At 45.5% G+C, this 22,056-nt stretch overlaps 3 protein-coding genes across 5 annotated transcripts; 2 read left to right on the forward strand and 1 right to left on the reverse strand.

The window, feature by feature from the left end:
• Positions 1–631: 631 nt before the first annotated feature.
• xcr1b.1 (chemokine (C motif) receptor 1b, duplicate 1) lies at positions 632–3,470 on the forward strand. 2 transcript variants are annotated; one of them, XM_028976034.1, is made up of 2 exons: positions 632–675; positions 905–3,470. In XM_028976034.1, exon 2 carries the CDS (start codon positions 907–909, stop codon positions 1,927–1,929), a length of 1,023 nt encoding a protein of 340 aa, XP_028831867.1. In that variant the 5' UTR covers positions 632–675; positions 905–906; the 3' UTR covers positions 1,930–3,470. The 2 variants fall into 2 exon arrangements, with proteins under 2 accessions (XP_028831867.1, XP_028831866.1); XM_028976033.1 differs by having other exon boundaries at positions 651–711.
• A 2,578-nt stretch (positions 3,471–6,048) lies between these two features.
• On the forward strand, positions 6,049–9,159 carry xcr1b.3 (chemokine (C motif) receptor 1b, duplicate 3). Of its 2 annotated transcripts, XR_003749479.1 has the most exons (3): positions 6,049–6,655; positions 6,830–8,673; positions 8,994–9,159. XR_003749479.1 is itself a non-coding variant. In XM_028976014.1 (2 exons), the coding sequence occupies exons 1-2, from the start codon at positions 6,058–6,060 to the stop codon at positions 7,879–7,881; spliced, it is 1,650 nt and encodes a 549-aa protein (XP_028831847.1). In that variant the 5' UTR covers positions 6,049–6,057; the 3' UTR covers positions 7,882–8,770. The 2 variants fall into 2 exon arrangements, 1 of the variants encoding a protein (XP_028831847.1); XM_028976014.1 differs by lacking the exon at positions 8,994–9,159 and having other exon boundaries at positions 6,830–8,770.
• Positions 9,160–17,968: 8,809 nt separating this feature from the next.
• neurod6b (neuronal differentiation 6b) lies at positions 17,969–19,372 on the reverse strand. Its single transcript, XM_028976043.1, has 2 exons — positions 19,246–19,372; positions 17,969–19,136 (listed from the first exon to the last, which is right to left on the reverse strand). The coding sequence occupies exon 2, from the start codon at positions 19,129–19,131 to the stop codon at positions 18,289–18,291; it is 843 nt and encodes a 280-aa protein (XP_028831876.1). The 5' UTR covers positions 19,132–19,136; positions 19,246–19,372; the 3' UTR covers positions 17,969–18,288.
• Positions 19,373–22,056: the final 2,684 nt, after the last annotated feature.

Consider the following 22,056-nt stretch of genomic DNA (forward strand, 5'->3'; position numbering starts at 1 on the left):
TTGTGGCCCCGCCCTCCACAGCCTAGTGCGGTTGCACTGCGTGCGCAGAGTAAACAAACCGGAGTGGTGACGTCACTCGCTTCTCGGCTGCGCTGAACTGGCGAGCGTCTCTGACGCGGCTGCTCAGTTCTGTGCATCGCTTTTTGAAAGCTATTATTATGATTATGATACCAAGTTGATTATGATTATGTTACCAAGTGTAGTCCTTTACATTTTCCCTTTCAAAATATTTTGAAGCCAGCGCGGCCTTTGTGTGTTTTTTTTTCTGTGTTGTGTGAACGGGGATGAACAATCATGAAAAATGTAATTCAACGTAATTACGTTTTTAAGTGGTGTACATATTAATTCAATGGCCTCCACACGCTATAAGAAACCAAAAAAAATCTTATACAAAAAAATTCATTCAAATAAAATCCTCAATAAGAAAAATTCTTACAGATTTAATATATGTTCAACAATGCCTTTAATGCACCTTCCCTCCATTTGAATGTAGTGGATGGTGTCTTTAAAAGTGGCATCAGGAGCATATTAACACAAGCATCTTGACGACTCTTTTGGTTCCTCTTTCAGAGAATCGTGAACAGGTGACCCCAGGTACAGGAATATATGTGTGTAATACGGATGAGCACGAGAACAGTTGTTCCTGTGAAGTTGGGCAGAACAAATACAGTCCAGGTGAGGCTTACATGGATCCAGAATCTCTGGAAGAAAGTAAGAAATTGTGCTGGAATCCTATGAAAAACTGTATTTAACTGAGCTTTTGTTTATTTGTATATTTGTATATATATTTGTGTGTGTGTGTGTGTGTGTGTGTGTGTGTGTGTGTGTGTGTGTGTGTGTGTATATATATATATATATATATATATATATATATAATTTTTTTTTTTCACTTTATATTTTTTAGAGATGGATAATGGAGAAAACCCGTCAATGGATGATGATGACTATTATGATTATAACAATTATAGCCCATCTGGTTTTTGCAATAAAGAAGAAGTACAGATTTTTGGAGCCCTCGTCACTTCAGTATTTTTCTCTGCTGTGATCATCTTCAGCCTGGTTGGCAACATTCTGGTCTTGGTGATCTTGGTGAAATATGAAAACCTGAAGTCGCTGACCAATGCGTTCATCTTGAACCTGGCTGTGTCAGACCTCATGTTCACCCTGGGGCTGCCTTTCTGGGCGGCCTACGAACTCCACACCTGGATCTTTGGAGAGCCTGTATGCAAGGCGGTCAGCTTCATTTTTGACACCAGCTTTTACAGCAGTATCATTTTCTTGACCGTCATGACCATTCATCGCTACATGGCTGTTGTTCATCCCCTGTCCGTGGTCACGTCAAGGACGACCTGCTACTGTCCCGTAATCTCTGTTGCTGCGTGGCTTACAAGCCTTTTGTCAGCTGCCCCAGCCCTCCTCAAGACCACCAGTAAAAACGACAATGATAACTCAATGCACTGTGAATATAATAGCACTCGGTGGAAGATGGTTGGAGCCTATCAGCAAAATGCATTTTTTCTGGTGTCTTTCACAATCATTGCTTTTTGTTATGTACAGATTCTTGTACGCCTTCTTCGACCCACGTCTCACACCAAGAACAAGACTGTCAAGCTCATTCTCTGTATTGTGATTGTCTTCTTTATGGGATGGGGACCTTACAACATGGCCCTCTTTTTGAAGACCTTGACGGACTTGTCAGTAGAACCGTTCACTGACTGTGGTGTCAGCACTAGAGTGGATTACGCGTTCTACATTTGCCGACTGATTGCATTCTCACACTGCTGCCTGAACCCCCTGTTTTACGTGTTTGTGGGGGTTAAGTTCAGGAACCATCTGAAAAAGCTGCTGTGGTATTACTGGAGGGCAATTGAAGGTCAACGTCGAAACAGCCAGATTGTATCCAATGGTGAAGACATCTCAATGTATTAATGAGATTCGCCTTCTAGAAGCTCCAACAGTGGTTTGTATGCATGCAGAATATAATAAATTAAAAAAATATATATAATATATACAATATAAATATATAATACAATATATTGTATTGATCAAGCAAATGAAGACATCAAATTTTTTTTTTACATATTTGTGTACAGTTGAATGCCCAGGGGTGCAAAAGCTGACATTTTTAAATGTGTGAAGTACGTTAACAATAAATATAAATTCCAATTCTACTAAAAAACACATATTTAGCACACCTGGCTTGATTGAGTTAATGCCATAAAAAGACATTAAGACAACAAGACACAGACAGAGTAGGTAAAGTTGTAATTTGCATTAGCATCCTTATGTTATAGATTATGTCATAATCTGCATATTGTATATGTAACCATGAGAGGCGACCGTGGTGCCTTGCTCAGTAGCACCTCTGTGGCACTTCGGTGGTCGGGATTTGAACCGGCAACCTTCTGATTAGTTTCCTTACCCACCATGCCACCACTGCCCCATAGACAAAAAGTACAGCAGAGCAGGCGAATGTTAAGAGCTCCATCAACTTGTGAACACATGAGTATGCATACAAGAAGAAGTGAAGGTATATAGTTTTGGGCTGTTAATCACTTAAAATAAAGTTATTTCACATTTTGCAATCAATGAATACATAAAAAGCTGTGCTTTTTTCACCTGGTCCAATTACAGGCACATTGTAGACAAACCTGTAAATTGTAAATTTTTTTTAACTTGAATTAATCACAGAAACGAATCACAAAAATGTTGATATTACAGCAGTTACAGGGAAGCAAAACTGTATTTGGCAGCCACCAATTGTGCAAGTTGTCCCTCTTACAAAGACGAGAGAAGTCATTTTCATCATCATCTTCGGAGGAACCCCGTGATAAAGAGAAAGTTCAAGAGAAAGTTGTGGCAGTTTTGTTGCAGGATGGTTGAAGGCCAGGACGAACCAGAATCAGCATCTCAATTTTTGTTTCAGCAGCGCTAACGTTGTACACGCATTTATGGCAGTCATTTTTGAGATCAAGGCCAATTATGCTGTAATGTTTGTGTGATTTTTTTTATTTGAAATTTTATTGTATTTTCTTGTATTTTCTTAACTCTGTTGGGCCCCAAAAAATATATAGTATTGTAACATAAATCATTCAATAAATGTTTAATAGATTTTTGGTGTGAGATGCAAGATAATTTGATTAGTTATACAATGAAAAGCATTTGTTTATATATATAAAATGAGTCTGACTGAAATGAGTTCATGGAATTGACATATAAAATAGTACACAGAGCTGAAACACTTGGAAAGGAAGCATTTTCAGACATGAATTTCCAGTTTCTGAAAAGATTTGAGTAAATATGTGCCTAATCCAGTACCGACCAGAGGAGGACGGCTTCCCCTTTCTGAACATTGGTTCCTCTCAAGGTTTCTTTCTATTTGTCTGCTCAGGGAGTTTTTTCCTGGAATTTGACTGTAATGTGAGGTGCTTTGTGTCAATAAATAAAAATTGATTATTTGATTGATGTGAGCTGTTGTTAGAAATTATCTGTCTTGAGACACACAACAAGGAAATAACAGTAATATAGCAGATTATTTATCCTAACCAGAGACTGAAAATACAGAAGACTGGAGTGTACCACTTAGTTTCAGCAGAGGGGTCAGAATGCATTATATCATATTTAGACTAATGTGAATTAAATAAGAAAATGAAATTAAAACATAAAGCACTATCATCTTGTTCACCCTTCCTATCCTAAAACAGGTATTTAAATATACTGCAAAGTATATATAGTTGTTAAGTAGTATAAAAAAAGGAATATAATCCATTGTTGTCATCAAGCATAGTTTATATGTATTCGGAATGATGCCAGCAGCTTGTTTTAAGCATGATTCTGTCATGTGTCAGTTATGGTTCCATAAAGTATGATGTTTTTTAACTGTTCACTCGTCCAAATTCTTCAGTCTTTTTATCTTGAGTTAATTTTCTGCCAAGTTGGATTATAATGATCTTCACAGATCAGAAGAACATCCAGGGTTCTTACACATTTTTACAAAAGAATTTCCATAACTTTTCAAATTCTCTAATGCAAATTTTCATGACCATTTGTTAACATTTCTGTGCAAATATGAAAATTTACCATAAAAACACTGTAAAGCTTAAAGTTTGCGCAGCCCGAGCTCGAGTAAAGTGGACCCCAAACATGTTCCGGCATAGATCTTATGTTGTAATTTACATGCTTTTTTAAAAGAAGACACGTGGCTGCGGAGAAACATGGAAGCAACACACACAGCACCATGTGATGTGGTTCACTACATAAAGCCGGCAAAGAGTTTTAAACGTTGTAGTTGTAAACATTTCTCGCTCGTGAGTTACATTAATTCATGTCTTAATCAGATTTTGATTAATTTTCTATGGCTTTATATGTTTATTTCGTATTCCAAAACCTTACATGGCCTGGAAAATTCTCTTTTCAAATACCATGACTTTTCTTCTTCTTTTTAAAAAATATTGTTTTTAAAAAAAGTTAAATATGGCATTCATTCCTTGAGTATGCAGCATTTGCATTTGGAGAACACAAGAGGGCGATATAACATCAGCAGAGCCAGATAGTGAATTACCCCACCTAGTTTTCAGACAGATTCCAATTAGTGAACAGTAGTGGTTTCTAAAAAATATTTCTATATGTATAATATGGCTTTTCAGATGAATGTATGGAATTTGCAGAAGAGGCTGATGCTATGTCCAGGTAGATGAGCTCCAGCCTCACGTTCACCCCGATCTAAAAAGCCTTCTTTTTAGAAAATTAAAACAGCGCTCTGCAACATTTGGCACATTTTGCTCCAGGGCTCCCCGTGTTGGTGCCAAGTGTAATTCACATTTACATCATTGTCACACATACAAATCGTGCTTCGAGCCCAGCAGGGATAAACAAGCCTCTCATTTGAATTTAGCTAGAGAAAGGATTTTTTTTTTTTTTTTTTAATGCCCGTAAAATATATGTGGCTGACATTACAGAAATATAACATCCTGCCTGTGTCAACTGTATAGTTTTAAAGTGTTGTATAGGTTACAGATTTAAACCCATGGAGTTTTTTTCATCTATGTTAATAGGGCAGGAGTGACAGATGACTGCTGTCACTCTTCTTTGACTACGATGCTGAGAAGGAAGCCCTCCCCAGAAAGCCCTTGTTGGAATTATTACAACGTCGACATGCTACATTTACAACGGAGAAGTTGTTGTATTCAATTTGTTTTATGTAAATTGCGTTTTGTCGCTGCTGACATTTTCATTGTGTCATCATCATTCCTTCCCTCGGGTTACTGAACTATTACTGCAGCAACAGCGTCCTCCAGGATCTCCACCCGAACCAGGGTTCGTTACCCAACACCAATGCGCCCAACCGTCCACGTGATCCAACTGAAGGTGTGATTCATCAGGCGTCGGCCCACCGTTGCGCCATGCTCGAGCTCAGAACCTTCAAATGCTGCCACTTCCATTCATCTTCCACACAAATGCTCTGAATAGGATTTCCTGGCTCTGAGCAAATAAGATTGGTCTTCGGGCCTCAAACTGCGACCTTTATTTCCGGCCGCCTCCTTAAAAACACGTATCTGCGATAAAGACAACATGACGTTGACGGGGTTAACAGCAGGAGACCTCTGGTGAACTGAATGTGAAAGAAGGAGATGTATCATCAGCTTTTCAGTTCCTCTGAACCTCAAGATGACTCCGTGCCGACCTTGAGCACGCTAAGTTTCTCTGTCTGGAAAAGAAGATATATTTATTTTTAAATAAAAAGAATATTTATTGAGATTTTGATCATTTAATGTTGGCTAGACGACGGAAGCCGTCGCGGAGGAAGTCCCGATCGAGCTGTGCGAGCCGGCGGAGCCTGGCCGTCTTCGTCCTCGCCGTTCTGGGGAACTCCCTGGTCGTCTGCGGGGACGCGCGCCGGGTGTCCGGCCTGTTCTTCCTCTGCCACGCCTGCTTCGACCTCCTCTTCGCCCTCACGCACCCCTTCTGCACCGCCTCGCACCTGCACCACTGGGCGTTCGGCGTGTGTACGGCGGCCTCATGCTCACCACCGCCATGACGCTGGACCGCTTCGTCACCATGGTGACGGCCCGGACGAGGCTCCTGTGTCTGAGGGAGGCCGTCCACTCGGAGGCCGTGATGGTCCGGGACGGCACCTTCGCCTGCGAGAGTTCCGGGGACGCCGGGGACGCGGGGACCTGCAGCTGGTCTTCCTGTTCCTCGTCTCCCTGCTCGTCAACGTGTTCTGCCACCTCTGCATCTTCAGGACCGTCATGTCCATGTCCAGCGGCAGGGGGAGGTGGTGTTAATGACGTGGCGCTACAGGGACGGCGAGGACGGCGAGGACTGCGAGGACCGCCGGATGCACATCCTGGCCTACTCCCACTGCTGCGTCAACCCCGTCTTCTTCATGCTCCGGCGGAAGTTCAAGACGCAGCTGTTCAGCCTCCTCTCCTCCGCCCGCAGAGCAGCTTCCTAAATCCCCACCAAGCGGCAGCGCCGGGCGGAACGTGCCGCAATGACCGGATTTTCCCAGCTGTCAGAAGAAGAAGTGCCTGCGCTGGTGGGTTTGGCCCGAGTTGCTCTGTCGCAGGTTCCTTTTCGCTCTCTGTTTCATCGCAGGAGTGCCGTGGAGTCGAGAAGATCTCCCAAAATCCGCCTCAAGACCGGCTTCAGGGTAACTACCAATTTAATCGTGGACAAAAATAAAAAAGACATTATTTTAATAATAATCTCAATAAGAGTACTAGAAAAATTACACGCGAATACGAAAATAAAATGTATTATTTTACGAAAAAGTCGGCTTGAGAGAAAAGATCTCATGTTGACGCCTTCTGTGCGGTGGGTGCAGGTTGGAGAATTGCCATGGAAACGGACCAGGCCTGGAACATCTCAGACTATTATGAACCAATAATGCTGGAGGACAATGAGCTGCTGGGTCCCGTCAATATAATCGCTGCAGTTTTATACTGCGTCATCTTCATCGTGAGCCTGCTGGGGAACCTCTTCCTCCTCTGGGCTCTGCTCAAGCAGGAGAACCTGAGGAAGACCTCCAGCCTGCTGCTCCTGCACCTGACCGCCTCCGACCTGCTGTTCGTCCTGCCGCTGCCGGTCTGGGTGGTTCACCACGTCTACGGGTGGCCGTTCGGGGAGGCGGCCTGCCGACTCCTGAACGGCGCCATCTTCCTGGGCCTCTACAGCTACATGGCCTTCCTTTCTGCCATGACCGTGCACCGGTACCGCGCCGTGGTCCACGCCGTGTCTGCGTCTGTCCAGACCAGCGGCGGCTTCAGGGTTCACCTCTGCTGTGCTCTACTGTGGCTGGTGTGTGTGATGTCCAGCGTGCCCGAGGTGATGTTCTCCAGCATAATGGAGAGCCCTGAAGGAACCTTGTGCGTCTCGACCCAGCAGACAACCCTGACTCTGGTGGAAATTTACACGCAGATTTCTCTCTTCTTCCTCTTACCTTTCATCGTCATCACATTCTGCTATGCAAAAATCTGGGCCACCGTACGGAGGAGCAGGATAAAGAAGAGGGATGAGGCGGTGAGGCTCATCTTCTGCATCGTCATAGGCTTCTTCATCTGCTGGGCTCCCTTTAACATCTTCCTTTTCATCCATTCACTCAACATCTTGAACCTTTTTCCACTGGATTACACCTCAAGTGTGTGGACGCACCTTGTCACTCACACACTGGCTTATTTCCACTGCTGCCTCAACCCCATCGTCCATATCTTTGGTGGAGGGAAGTTCAGACGTTATCTTCGTGTTGTTGGTGGCTTCAGGCTTCTCTCGGTTAGGGAGAGGACGCAGACCTTCAGCTCCCAAACGTGTGAAACCCACCCCTCCCCAGCCCACCAAACAAACGTCTCGGGGTTTAAAGTGGGAGAAGTGGAAATTTGACTCATCTAAGATGCTTTCAACCTGGAACGACACCATCGACACCTGTCATCAGTTCATCTTCTGTCGCCGAATATTAAATCAGGATTTGCACCAGCCAAACTGAAGAACATCTGGCAGTGAGTGGGATGGTGAACTCTTGACTGCAAAATATAAATGCCAAGAGCAAGTATTGAAACGTTCTGGTCTGGTCACAGCATCTCCAAAGCTGCAGCCCCTTTTGGATGTCTGTTGAACCAGCAACATGGTCATGGGGAGCCGAGGCTCATTCAATCCAATACGCCCCACGGAGATCTTCGCTTTCAGCAACATGAAGCGCCCTGCCAGACTGCCAAAATGGTTCGGGTGGGGTTGGAGATATTTCCATTTCCATCTGTAGGACGTGCTGGAGGCGGCTACAGTATCATGTGCATGGTCATAATGTTATGGCCGGTCGTTGGAGACCACAAAACCTTCCCAGTATTTCAAAATGCAACGTTGCCAAATGTCCCCGAATGCAGAGGTGACTCTACGAAGACTGAAACTTCAGCAAATAAAGAAGTTCGCGAGAAAGAGGAAATGAAGACGGTAAAATCAGCAAATCTGAACCCGTCTTGCACATCAGTGCTGGGGAATGCTGGGTCTGGTGAGCTGCAGTCCAAAGCTGAAAGTGCATCAGAGAGGATGTCTTTCCCCTCAGGATGAAGGAATAACGTTACTTGGCCGTGAAGACCTGACCTTCTTCCTGTCACTGCATGGTTTTTCAATGCAAATGTTTTAGATGATCAACTGTTACTTCACAACTGGTGACAACAGGTGTGTTTTGGTGTGTTTGGCTTTTATGTATTCACTTTCTGTCTCTTGTTTATGTGCATTATTTTCTGTACTTTTCATTAAAGTATAATTCTGTGCACTTGATTGCCTCGAACCTCCTCGGTCACGTACGCTAGTGTGGATTAGTGTGGATTTAAAGGAAATAAATCCAACAGTATAGATTTTTGTTGACGGGATTCCTAATGCATAAAACAAATAAAAATAGAAAACGGATTAAAACTAAAGAGGGAAAGAGATGGTGCACACGTGAGCATCTTCTTTTTTTTTTCTCGTGACGTCCTTGGATCCAAATCGCTGGGCAGGTGGAAGCCGCTCCCAGGTACAGGATCACCGGTGCGCTCGGCGGTTACTGCCGTCAAATTAACCACAGCAGCCTGGAAACGCAGCCAGCCAGCCAGCCAGCCAGCCAGGATCTGACCAGTCCTCGGATTCATTCCTCGCGGGACGTATTAAACTTAATTAACTAAAACACCTTACACGCTCTGATAAAGTGCCAAGGGCAGGAGAGTCGAGAGGAGCGGGCTGCGAAAAGTACACCCACCCACGATCAGGATTATTCTCATCATTTTTAATGAACGTTGAATATTAACGGAGGACGGGCTACCTGTTATGTTGACCTTGACCGATGGAGACTTCAGTAGAATAAATAGTGTCATCGACGTGAAATGAAAACCTGCGTTAAAAGCCCCCATCACTCTTTTTTTTTTTCATGTAATTAATGTAGGAATAAAAGAAAGAAAGCGAGCTTCCATGCTGTTATTCCTGGAATGATGTCACCAGCTGTTTCCTGACAACGGCACGCGAGACGAAACCGGAGAGGCTCAGGAAGGGCGCGGGAAAAGATGGCGCACGCGGCCATTCCTACAGGCCGCAGGCGTTTCCAGGCGCCTCAACCCTCGATCGTCACGTGCATTGTGCTGATAAAGGCACCTTTTTTTAAAAGTTTACAGTGGTGGAATTACGTCTCATATCTCAGGAACGTGGAACGGGAGAGCACCAGTCGCCGTTCCCCATTAAGAGCCCCCTCTCCCCCCCATCTTGATCAGTCTTCGGGGGGTAATACTTTTCTACGGCTCGAGACTTCTGGGAGTGGGGAGGGGGCGGGGAGGGATGTGATAAACCAACATGCTGCATCTGTCGCCTACTTTTCCGAAAAGACATCCTCTTTTACGGTCTTTGTGCCTCTTTGGCGAACGTGTCCTATTATTTTTTTTATTTTTTGTGCGTGTGTTTATTATTTATTTATTTCCGCCAGAAGCCAAACATCTGTTGTTTTCTACTCGATTACTTCGCATCAGACTTCTTCACCCTTCGCTCGCAGGACGCGCTTCCCCTTTCATGAAGCAGTCGGTCCCAGCCTCAGTGTGAACAAATATGATTTTCTTCAGTCCCAATTAACTGTAATGGTTTTTGAACGACACGTGTGACTCTTTTGCTAGATGATCTTTTCGTTAATGTGCCATCACAGTGCCACGATTTTTCTAGCGTAAAGTCAGGATTCACACGCTGAAAACCGGCCGACCTCGTGTTGTTACACCGAAGGCAGCCACTAGAGGGCCAGCGCACAGCTAATTAATTGCTGCAGTAATTATACCTCTTGATAATTGGCTTGACCATTACCACGTAAAAGACTGAGGTCAAAGTCGCACCAGATCATTTAAAATAATATCTCAAATGGTTTAAGCAGCTAAACTTCAAACAACTTGCACTCTTAACAAAAAAAAAATTTATATATGTTTTTGCACGTCCAGACCTGGCATCCTTGTTTTTCAAGATGTTCGGGTCTGCGTTTAGCTGAAGCGCACAGCATAATTAATGAGCGGGTGAAGATTTAATTGCGAAATCGATGCATCTGTTCTTCATTCCTGCTCTTAATCGGTCTCCTTCTCAACGTCCCCGCTTCCCTCTCCATCTCTGTCTGCCCAGGCCGCAGCGCACCTGCCTGCGGTGACCTGAGCGTGACCCCTGCGTTTTCCCGCCTTGTGGGGCCGCGTTGCGTTATTTAGCCACCGCTTTCAGGCCTTTATGCGGCATCTCGGCAATTTTTTAAGTTGCGGCTGAAGCCGGCAGACCTGCGCGCCGCCAAACTTTCCCAGAGAAGTGGACCTAAGTGATTTGGAGCGGCGCGGCGCATGACTAATGGCAGAAGCATGTTGAAATCATCGCCGAAATGTCCTTGGGAAGACAAATGAAATTTTCAGCAGAATAATTAACTTAATTAACAAATTTGCATGCATATTCATCAGGGCCATTGAAGTCTTTCCAGCCCAGCTTGACGAACGCTTCTGTGCAATAAACGTCTCATTTACATTCTGCCGTCCGCCGGCCGCCGTTCGCGAGGATTACCGGAGAAGGAGAGGCGGGGAAGGGGAAGTGCATGTGCGTGCATACATCACACGTAATGCCCGGCGAATTGATTACGGGGCCGGGATGTATAGATCCGCCGTCTCTGGTGGGCACTTCTTGGCAGCGTTCCTGCCTCGCAAAAAAAAAAGAAAAACCCTCCTGGGCCGGCAGGCTGTGCGGCGCAGGGGAAAGTCTCTGCAGGGCAATCTTTAAAGGCGGTAAGGTGTGACGGCGCAGACTGGCAGCTTGGCAGCTGTGCCCGAGGATAGCGGTGCTCTGTCAGCCATGAATTGGTACCATAATGCCCTGCACCCGTAGCATGGTGGGGAACGTATGTGTGTGTGGATGGGGGTGTATATGGCTTTTTTTTTATTTTTTCTTATGTTTTACTGGCGTATGTGGGTGTTTATGCTCATATTTACAGGCTGGTACGTCCCTTGTTTTACTGCTTGTGCTCCGGGTGTAAAGATCTTTATTAGATTCCATCAGAGAAAAACAAGCAAAGGTTACTGCACAGACAGAAAATAAAACATAAATATATACAGTACATGCATATGCATCACGCTAAAGTTGGTAGTAGGAATACAATGATTTTCTTAGTAAAACCAATTTTTTTAGTTCATATGAAGTTCAGATGACTTATTATTGCTGCAAAACTCTGCTTTACTGGTTATTGATTTCTGTGGGTGAATAGGAATAAAGAGCAGACTAATATTATCATTTATTCATCTAAATCTACTGTAGTGTCATTGCATGGAACACGTGTAATGATACAAAACCACACGACAAATAAGTTGTGCGGTACGTCCTAAGGGAGACGATAGAACAGCTCTGCTGAGTTTACCATGACAGATATGATGCTATGATGATATGATGATGAAATGAACCTCCTTCAGATATGATGCTATTCTGCTGATGAATAGAAAGAACATGTCGTTTATCATAGTGGAAGGCGCTACTGAGTTATCTGAGGAGATCCAGGAGCACAGACTTGGATCACATACTCCAACCACCTTCAGATATGATTAAATGATCCTCCTTCAGATATGAAAATGGGTATGAAAATGGTGTGATGTTCATGTCTGTTCAACAGGTTCCGATCCACTCTTCAGACTTCTTCTCACTCTGACGGGTGCCTAAATCATGGGTTTGGATGAAGAGCTGCAGGATTGGGATCTTATGATCTTGCCCTGGTTCTAAATACAGATGGATGTTCACCTGACCCTCTGTTGGCTGCTTTTGGAGAGTATTTCTTAGCTCCAGGCTTTCTCTGGAAATATTAAACGACGTCAGCTTCCTGCTTTTGAGCCATGTGACATCCAACTCAAAAGGCCATCTGAGTGCCATCCAGATGAAGAAGTGGCTTCTAGGTGGACAGAACATTAATGATCTTGAATAAAACATTGGCCGTGCTTCACATTTCTGCTGCTACATTTCTGAATGAATTTTGGAATTTGAACATACATCGTGCCATCGGCCGTATCACCATCCCCGCGAGTGACAAGGAAACAGTTAAAATTATAACTGTGAATAAAGCAAAAAAAAAAAAAAACAACTTTGCCGAAAACATTTCAGGGCCGTGTTCTGTTCCCCACCAGAAGGGATGTGTTGAGCTGCAGCGTTTGATAGCGCTATTGATGACAAAGTTCTGAAGAAAGTCACAAACCCACAGAGGAATTTGATTACCTTCATCCATTATCTGCACGGTGAGCGATCGTGAAGCTCGCCATCTGTCATCCGTTTCATTTGCATCGTCAACACCTGCCCTGCATGTTTACAGCGAATCTCTTTTCTTTTTTCCTTTTCGTACGTCCCGTGTTATGTTTTTCTTTTAACAAGACTTTAATAGAACAATATAAAAATGTTTTTTCTTGCTCGCATATTTCAAACCACGTTTGTGGTTTCTGTTGACACAGGAGTTTCACTCGTTTTCCAGCGTATTAAAACAAAAAAGTGCCTTCTATTGTTCATCAGATATAATTACAATGTCAATATTCAATATATATATATATATATATACACACACACACACACACACACACAAACACATATACAGACATACAGACATACACACACACACACAGATAGATAGATAGATAGATAGATAGATAGATAGATAGATAGATAGATAGATAGATAGATAGATAGATAGATAGATAGATAGATAGATAGATAGATTGACTCACTGTCGCTCGCCTGAGATTTCCTTCTTTTTTGCACCCCCAACCACACACCTCCTCCCAAATCCCCAGGTGGTGCTAATGGCTGTTGGGCCCATTAGCAGTAGAGTCTCTGCCTCCAGCAGGCGATGCACGTCCCGTGTGACACATTTTTGGATCGGAACCAAAATCCTGTACCCATCCTCCTCCGCCAGACAGCCCACGTTCCGCCAATCCCTGGCGGCTGCGGGGAGGAAGTGGCCTGAGGCCCAGCGGGATCCCAGAGGGACTCAGACACTGGAGAGGTGCATTGTGGGATAGGGAACTAGAGGCAGCAAGCGAAAAAATATCTCCTGTGAAATGCATTCGTGAAATAATAGAGCTGAACAGAAAAGAAGAAGAAAAATGAGAGGTTATAGGACACCCGAAAGTTGCATGTGATAACGGGGGAGAGAGATTTATCATCAGAGCGTCAGAGGGATGCGGGGTTGCTCCACACACGGGCAAATTTTCATCATTCCTCCCCAAGCAGTACCACCTTGTATCAGCAACTTCTCAAAAAAAATTTGAAAAGCCATTTGTTATGCATTTCATCTTCTTGTGTTTTTCCCTCGTGAGTCCACCCAGCAGAAATGTCCAACATATGAATCTGCATACAAGGAAAATACCTTCATGACAGCAACCGTTTCCATCAGACAGGCTGCATCCCTGATGGTGACCTGCAACTTACTCCAACCAACGAAGTGCAAATGTCTAGTTGTAATCGTGTCCAATTTTCAGTGATTTCTGAAGAACAATAATAACTTTCCCTGAAGTCACAGTAACTAATTTATTGTTGGTTTTTTTTTTACATTAGAAAGTGGACCAAGGCCAATTTTACCAAAAGCTGTGCTGTAAAGTCAATCAAGACGTGCAATGTACCATGTACCAAGTAACAGAAATACCATGTTAAAGCTCATTTCACTACAGTAAAACATCTCTTTACATGTGCTGTAGTAGTTTTACTGTCCAATGTGACCTGGGATCTCCTCTTCCACCCAAGAAATGCCTTTATTGCGTGAGGAACAAAGCAGATGAACAAAGCAGATGTTCAGTGAAACATTTTCCCCCATTTTGGACCCCACTAGTAGTACTAGTAAACATGTTGGCCTCACTAGTACTGCAAGCAAGGTTTGGCTAGTTAACCAGTGAGCATTTGGGGTATATTGGCTTTCACTAGTACTTCTAGTAAGACATTTGTACGAGTTCAGTCGAAATGACCACTAGTGCTTCAAAATTTCGACCAGGTCGAAACTCGGCACTACTAGTGCAACCCTCTTCGAACCATTTGTACAAAAGTGCCACTAGTTGCACGAGTGCAGAAAAATGGCCAAGTGGTGCCAAAAAGGCAACTATACATTTACAGCATTTATCGGACGCATTTATCCAGAGCAACTTACAATCAGTAGTTACAGGGACAGTCCCCCCCTGGAGACACTCAGGATTAAGTGTCTTGCTCAGGGACACAATGGTAGTAAATGGGGTTTGAACCTGGGTCTTCTGGTTCATAGGCGAGTGTGTTACCCCACTAGGCTACTACCACCCTACTATAGTTGCAGATGGAGATGGAAATAAATGCCCACTCGGCTTTCCATAGTTCCCGGGTGACGTCACAGATTCGGAACAAAAGATGCATAAGAATAAATGGGAGGGGCCACCGTGGCGACGTCACGCCACGCCCGGGCACCGACCTCCGTGCCAACTTCATAAGGCCCGGCGCCAGGGCAGCGCCAGTGTGGCATGCAAATGAGGTCCTGGCCCGCGGTGCGGTGTCACATTTCTGCGGCCCGTCACCTGCACCCGCGTCTCCCAGGACGCACCGCGGCCGGGCTCAGCTCCTTAAAGCCGCCTAATTAAAGCGCCAAATCCCCCCGCTCCGCGCGTTCCCATTCATTCCTTCCCCGGCCACTAACCCCGCCATCTTTCCACGGGAGAAATGATTATTAGGAATTTAATGGGCAGAGTTTGGCGTCCCAGGCCATCTGTGCCCCTCCCCACATCACCAAAAAAAAAAAAAAAGGTGAAAATTATTCATGTTCCGTGGCCGTCGGAGGACCGACGTGTTAACGCGACATTAGGAGGGCGTGGCGCCGATATTAACCGGCTATTTATTACAGAGTCTGCGCGTCTCGCAGGGCCGACACTGGTTTTACTCCGTTTCTTACGCTTATTTCAGACATCCTGCTTTCGACTCATCTTTCATTTCTGACACGCGCACTCAGTCCCTGTGCCACGTTAATAAAGCTGTGGGTGCCATATATTTCCTCCAAAAAAACCCCACACCCAACCCCGTCTCCGACTCCCACACAAAACTGAGCCATATGCTCCCTCACACTTTCCTGGAGCCTAATGAGCAGAGAGAGAGAGAGAGAGAGAGAGGAGGGGTGGGAGAGATGGAGAGAGAGAGGGAGAGGGGGGTGAGAGAGATGGATAGAGGAGGGGGGGGGGTGAGAGAGAGAGGTGGGGGAGTGACAGCATTTAACCCTTCGCCAACACAGAGTGCCAGAACTTCAGTGTCTGCCCTGTGGGTGCAACACCCCTCCATTCTCACAACTCACAACCTCTAGAGAGTTCAGGCCCTCAGAAATACAAACACACACACATACACACATATGCACACCTGCTACACACTTTCAGATATATAAATACACACACACACACATATACACATATATGCAACCTGCTACACACTTTCAGTTATATAAATATACACACACATATACACACACATATGCAACCTACTGCACACTTTCAAATATATGAATATACACACACATACACACACATGCAACCTAGTACATGTTCAAATATATAAATATACACATATGCACACCTGCTGCACAATTTCAAATATTTAAATAAACACACACACATATACACACATATGCAACCTACTACACACTTTCAAATATATAAATATACACACACCCATACATACACACACAGATACACACCGACGACACACGGGCAAAGAGAGAAAGAGACACACACAGACACACACACACACACACACACACAGAGACACACCGACGACACACGGGCAAAGAGAGGAAAGAGACACACACCCAGACAGACACACACAGAGACACACCGACGACACACGGCAAAGAGAGAAAGAGACACACACATACACACCACACACACACACACAGAGACACACCGACGACACACGGGCAAAGAGAGAAAGAGACACACACATACACACCCACACACAACACACACACAGATACACACCCTACTACACACGGCAGATGAGATGAAATGAGTAAACACACACATATACACACATACACACATATACACACCTCCTACACACTTTCAAATATATAAATATACACACACACACATACACACATATGAAACCTACTACACACTTTCAAATATATAAATATACACACACACACATACACACATATGCAACCTACTACACACTTTCAAATATATAAATATACACACACACATATACACACACATACGCACACATATGCACACCTACTACACACTTTCAAATATATAAATGCACACACAAATACACACATACACATATGCACACCTACTACACACTTTCAAGTATATAAATATACACACACACACTACTACATCAAAAAAATGATACATAAATTTGTAAATTATACACATATTTAAGTATGTGTATATACACATACACACACACACGCTTCGCTTCACCACCACTCCAGAGGAGAAAAAGCCGGTGCCAGAGACGTGTAGGTGCTCGGCATTAAACGCTCAGCCTCCGGAGAGGGAAGCAGTTTAACCCGCAAGTCAACAGCACACCGGGGACCTTAATTTCTCTACAGCTTCTGGAGAGCAAACACACACACACGCACACACACACACACACACACTTTTATTCATTAGAGTTACTTAGGCACGAGCTTTGATTATTAGTCGAATGAGCTTTTTTATTCTCGTGAGTAAATGGACACTCCGGACAGACTGCGACATTATTCTGCAGAAGACTTTCTAAATGACGTCACGTAGAAAGGCAGGGAGATGAGAAAATGGATTATTATAAAACTACCTACTGTTCCCTGTACCCATGCACTTTTTTAAAATTTAGCCCACTCACAAGTCCAGAAGTTCCCGCAGTCGAACCTGAGCGAAGACAGGGGGTCCTTTCAAAAATATTGTAAACGACGCTGATGCTCAATATTCGCAACGGATGAAGTGGTAAAAGTCAAAATCGTCTTTTTTAATCCGTCGTCCTGTTTTAGACTTCAGACACTTGGAAGATTTTTCATGCATAAAATGTATGAAATAACAATTTTTTTTCGATTTCCCCAAGGACTAAGTAATTAATCAATTCATGCTGTTTTATTTAATGCGCTGTGTGAAATCGAAAAAAGAATCCTGTTGAACCCACATAACTTTAAACTGCAGTCAGACTCCAGCTTCATTTGCTTCGAAACGAAAACACTTCAACGTCATATTTCACAAAATGTCGTTTTATTATTATTATTTTTAAATCTTAAATTGTCATTGCTGACAATTTCAATTAACATTTTTTGTAACCAAAGCATCGAGACAAATGTAAGAAGGTTGCGTGAGAGGAAAGGGGGGCAAAAAATGCATTTCGATATTTTTCTTTTCTTTTAATGAACTATGGACGAAGACGGATTATCTGCAATAACAGTTCACTTTGTTGCATAGTTTATTTTGTTCTTGTCGTTGCGACCATCGATAAATCAAAGAAATGAACAATAATTGGCACAATGAACCAGTAACACCGACATAAAATGTATATATTTTTTTACAACCGCAGTCGAATGCATCACTAAAATGGTATTACACACTTTTTTTTTTTTTGCTTTTTCGGTTTATAAAACATTTCGGTTATAAACGGGTGGTCCGGCTTATCACGCAGCGAGACAGAATCTGCCAAAATGTATACGCACACCATTAAAAGCGGCGAACAAACGATAAAGAAATGGCTGATGACTGAAACCGGAACGAATTTTAAATAAATGAAGGTTTGGGTGTGTGTGTGTGTGTGTATATACAGTTGGAGAATCATTTTGACAGATCCCGCTGATTAATGGTGGAAGCCGAACTCGTCCTGCGCCGGGAACGCCGGGCTCCGCAGGTGCAGGTCGTACGGGAACCGACTGTCGGCCGACACCCGGAACACCGAGCCGGGACCCAGGCACCCGGGCCCGCCGTAGCGGCCGCCGTACTCCGCCGCGTCCCCGTGCTTCACGGCGAACACGCCGCTGAAGTTGACCGGCGGGCTGATCGGCGCGTCGTCGGGCGGCGACGCGCCCTCGTAGAACGGCTCGTACGCGCCGCCGGGGTGGCCGTGGTACGCGGCGCCGTGCGCGCCCGCCTCGGGGCCCGGGCCCGGGTACGGGCTCCCCGGGTACGGGTACGGGGCGTCGTAGCTGGGCCCGCCGCGCTCCGGGAGGAAGCTCCGGGCGTTCAGCTGCAGGCAGCCCGCCACCAGGTTGGTGGTGGGCTGGGAGAGCCCCTTGCACAGGGTCTGCACGAAGGCGAGCAGGTCCGGCCGCTTGCCGGCGCTCAGCGTCTCCGACAGCGCCCAGATGTAGTTCTTGGCCAGCCGCAGCGTCTCGATCTTGGACAGTTTCTGCGTCTTGGAGTAGCACGGCACCACCTTGCGCAGGCTCTCCAGCGCGTCGTTCAGGCCGTGCATGCGGCTGCGCTCCCGGGCGTTGGCCTCCTGGCGGCGCACTCTGACCCGCTCCGTCCGCTCGCCGCCGCCCTTCTTTTTCCGGGGCCCTTTCCGCTTGGGGTGCTGGCCTTCCTCCTCGTCGTCCTCCTCCTTGTCCGACACGTCCTCCTCGGCCTCCTGCTGCTGCTGGTGGTGGCCGCGGGGGAAGCTGCACATCATGTCCTGGTCCTCGAAAGGCGACGTCAACATCGTCCCTGGACAGAGAAGGATTGTCGCGCCGTCAGCACCCCGGGGTCAGATTTCGGACCTTGACCCCCCCAAACACCCACAGAGCATCCGGGGAACCGAAGCCGCGCGCCTTACCCGAGCGTCCTAGGATGGTTCGTCCCGCATGTTCCGATTCTGCCGTTTTTACCCAGAACCCCGCTGTCAGAATTCCTTTAATCTCCCTCCCTCTCCCTCTCTCTCTCTCTCTCTCTCTCTCTCTCACCCTCGCTCGCTGAGAAATGACACCCATGCCAACTGCTAGAGCGGGTACCCATGCCATCTGCCACTGACGTCTCGTGGCAGCGACGATCACGTGGTGCGCTCCCCAGGGATCTCTGTCCCATGCATATCATCTGGAATCTCCAGTAATTGGCACCAGGAGGTTGTTTTTATTTTTTAATATCTCGTTTATATTTTATTTTATTCACCCACAGACTTTAAACCAAAAAAAAAAAAAAAAAACGTGACCTGCGTCGTTGTTCATTCACGTTTTTACAGGAAATAGTATACTAAAAAAATCCTCCTGGCCGTACTTTTGGTCTTTAAACGGTTCTTTTGCACGTTAATGCCGCCTGTGATGGCATGACGGTGGACTTTAGCCGAGCTGGGCGGGTGTGGGGAGCAGGTATGGTCTCCGGAAGGCCCTCCGGCCTGGCACGTGGCCAGCGCAGGCCAGACAAAGACACAGGACGGAACGTTTTTTGACGCACACGGCGTCCAACGACATGTAGGACGATAATAACGCGGATGTGAAGCTGGTGCTAATGGATGCGCGTGTATGTCAGTTTCCAGCGGGCGAAACTGTCCAAACACACACACATACACACACACACACACACACGCACGTCTCTGCCCCTTGAAAATGCATCAGCTGGTGCGTTCTGGTCCAGCACCCGATCTGACATCTGATGAGTCAAACTCCCCATTTCAGACTAATCAGTTGACTGCACTAATTGCAAATGCAAATATGCAAATTTATATTAATTAATTACTCCACTAATTAGTTCTCTGGTCTTTTCAGGTAATAAATCATTGTGTGGTTGAGAGAGAGAGAGAGAGAGAGAGAGGGAGAGGATTTTGTGGTTCTTACACACGCACACACACACACACACACACACACACACACACACACACAGGCCTCCCATGTACGAGGTAAATAAATAAGTCAGCTTTCATACATAAATCAGCAGGTTTTGGTTTTAACACCATTCCGGCGTGATATGAAATCATCATCTCTTTAATGAAACGGCGAAGACGCTGTCGAGGCCCCGAGACGCCGGGCGGCCCGACCAGAGAAAGCGCGCCATTGTGCTCCGCCGCCGCTGACAGCTCTCCTCTCTCCGCCGCTTTAATTATCACATTATCGGCTTTTATGGAGGAGGTGCGGAGGGGAGACGTTAATGACAGCGCTCGCAGTCTCGGGGTGAGACGAGACAAGGGGAGACGGGACGTGAGGAGACTCTGAGCCCCGCCGCGCCACGTCACCTCCGGTCACAGGTGAGCTGCTGCGAGATGGCCACTGTCAGGGGCTTAATGGGCTGGGAGGAGACACGCCCACGGTCAGGACAAACACCGGCACCGGCTCTGAATGCCCTTAGAGGATCAGCATTACAGATGAACAGCTTGAAGTTCAACACGAGGACCTTCATTCAGCGTTGGTCACCGTCTACAGAATGCATTTTAATTCAAATTCAAATTTTATTTGTCACGGTATGACATGCAGTGAAATGCTTTTTAGCGACTGCTACAGACCACAGTATTGCAAATATTGCAAGTAAACGATGAACCAATGTGCAAATATTGCAAAAACATACCCAGATATTACACTTTTAACATAAAAAAATGTGAAGCAGGTAGGGATTAAGGTGTGCAAATAGGTGGAGTCAAAGTATAAAGTGACAAAGTATAACAAGGTAAATGTGCAAGGTAAAAAGAGTTTAAAAAATTAATTAAAAGTTTGTGAAAGGATTTCTAGGGGTATTGAATCCAGAGTGATTGGAAGTGAAAGTGTGTTGGAGTTCTATGTAGTGTTGTGGTTGTTGAGAGCTCGTATAGCCTGCGGGAAGAAGCTCCTCCTCATTCTCTCTGTGTTGGACTTCAGGGAGTGGCAGCGCTTCCCTGATCGCAGCAGAGAGAACAATCCATTGTTGGGGTGGCTTCATGATCCTTCACGATCTTCCTGGCCCTGGTCCAGCACCGCTTGCTGTAGATATTTACAGTGAAAGTGAAGCGATTTTCACGGTGACGCGGTGAAACGTGTCCTCTGCTTTTAACCATCACCCTTGGTGAGCAGTGGGCAGCCATGACAGGCGCCTGGGGAGAAGCGTGTGGGGACAGTGCCTTGGTCAAGGGGACCTCCGTGGCACCTTGTCGGTTTGGGATTTGAAGCCTGGTAGGCCACCACTGCCCGATCCCCAGGGATGGTAGCCTAGTGGGTAAGACGTTCGTCTATGAACCAGATGGCCCAGGTTCAAACCCCACTTACAAGACACTGAAACCTGAGTGTCCTCAGGGGGACTGAGTGTAAGTCGCTTTGGATAAAGGGCATCTGAAAAATGCCAAAAATTTGGATGTGTTGCCTTGCATTGTTTAATGCTTTTGTGCATGGTCCTGGAGGAATGTTGTCTCGTTGCACCGTGTGCAGCATAGAAATTCTAATTCAGCAGTGTGAATTAAACGCAGGCCCAAGGTCATGTGACCCCTGGGACCGAGCCACTTGTACAGGTAGTCACGGACATCACATACCCACATTGAATAAATTAATAGATTTAAGTCAGTATGAAGGCTCAGTGTGTGTGTGTGTGTGTGTGTGTGTGTGTGTGTTAAACGTGTGAGTTTATTTGCACACGTGAGGGTTGGTGTTGACATGTCTGCATATCTTGAAGTGTAGGCTGCAAGAAAAGCGTG

Source organism: Denticeps clupeoides, chromosome 4 (genome assembly GCF_900700375.1).
Source record: "Denticeps clupeoides chromosome 4, fDenClu1.1, whole genome shotgun sequence".
Taxonomy (NCBI): domain Eukaryota; kingdom Metazoa; phylum Chordata; class Actinopteri; order Clupeiformes; family Denticipitidae; genus Denticeps; species Denticeps clupeoides.

Excerpts from the sequence above, each read along its gene's own strand:
- xcr1b.3 (XM_028976014.1), top strand. The coding sequence starts at position 6,058 with ATGGTGACGGCCCGGACGAGGCTCCTGTGTCTGAGGGAGGCCGTCCAC. Across the intron at positions 6,656-6,829 it reads GCCTCAAGACCGGCTTCAGG|GTTGGAGAATTGCCATGGAA; the intron begins GTAACTACCAAT and ends CGGTGGGTGCAG.
- neurod6b (XM_028976043.1), bottom strand. The coding sequence starts at position 19,131 with ATGTTGACGTCGCCTTTCGAGGACCAGGACATGATGTGCAGCTTCCCC.
- xcr1b.1 (XM_028976033.1), top strand. The coding sequence starts at position 687 with ATGGATCCAGAATCTCTGGAAGAAA. Across the intron at positions 712-904 it reads TCCAGAATCTCTGGAAGAAA|AGATGGATAATGGAGAAAAC; the intron begins GTAAGAAATTGT and ends TATATTTTTTAG.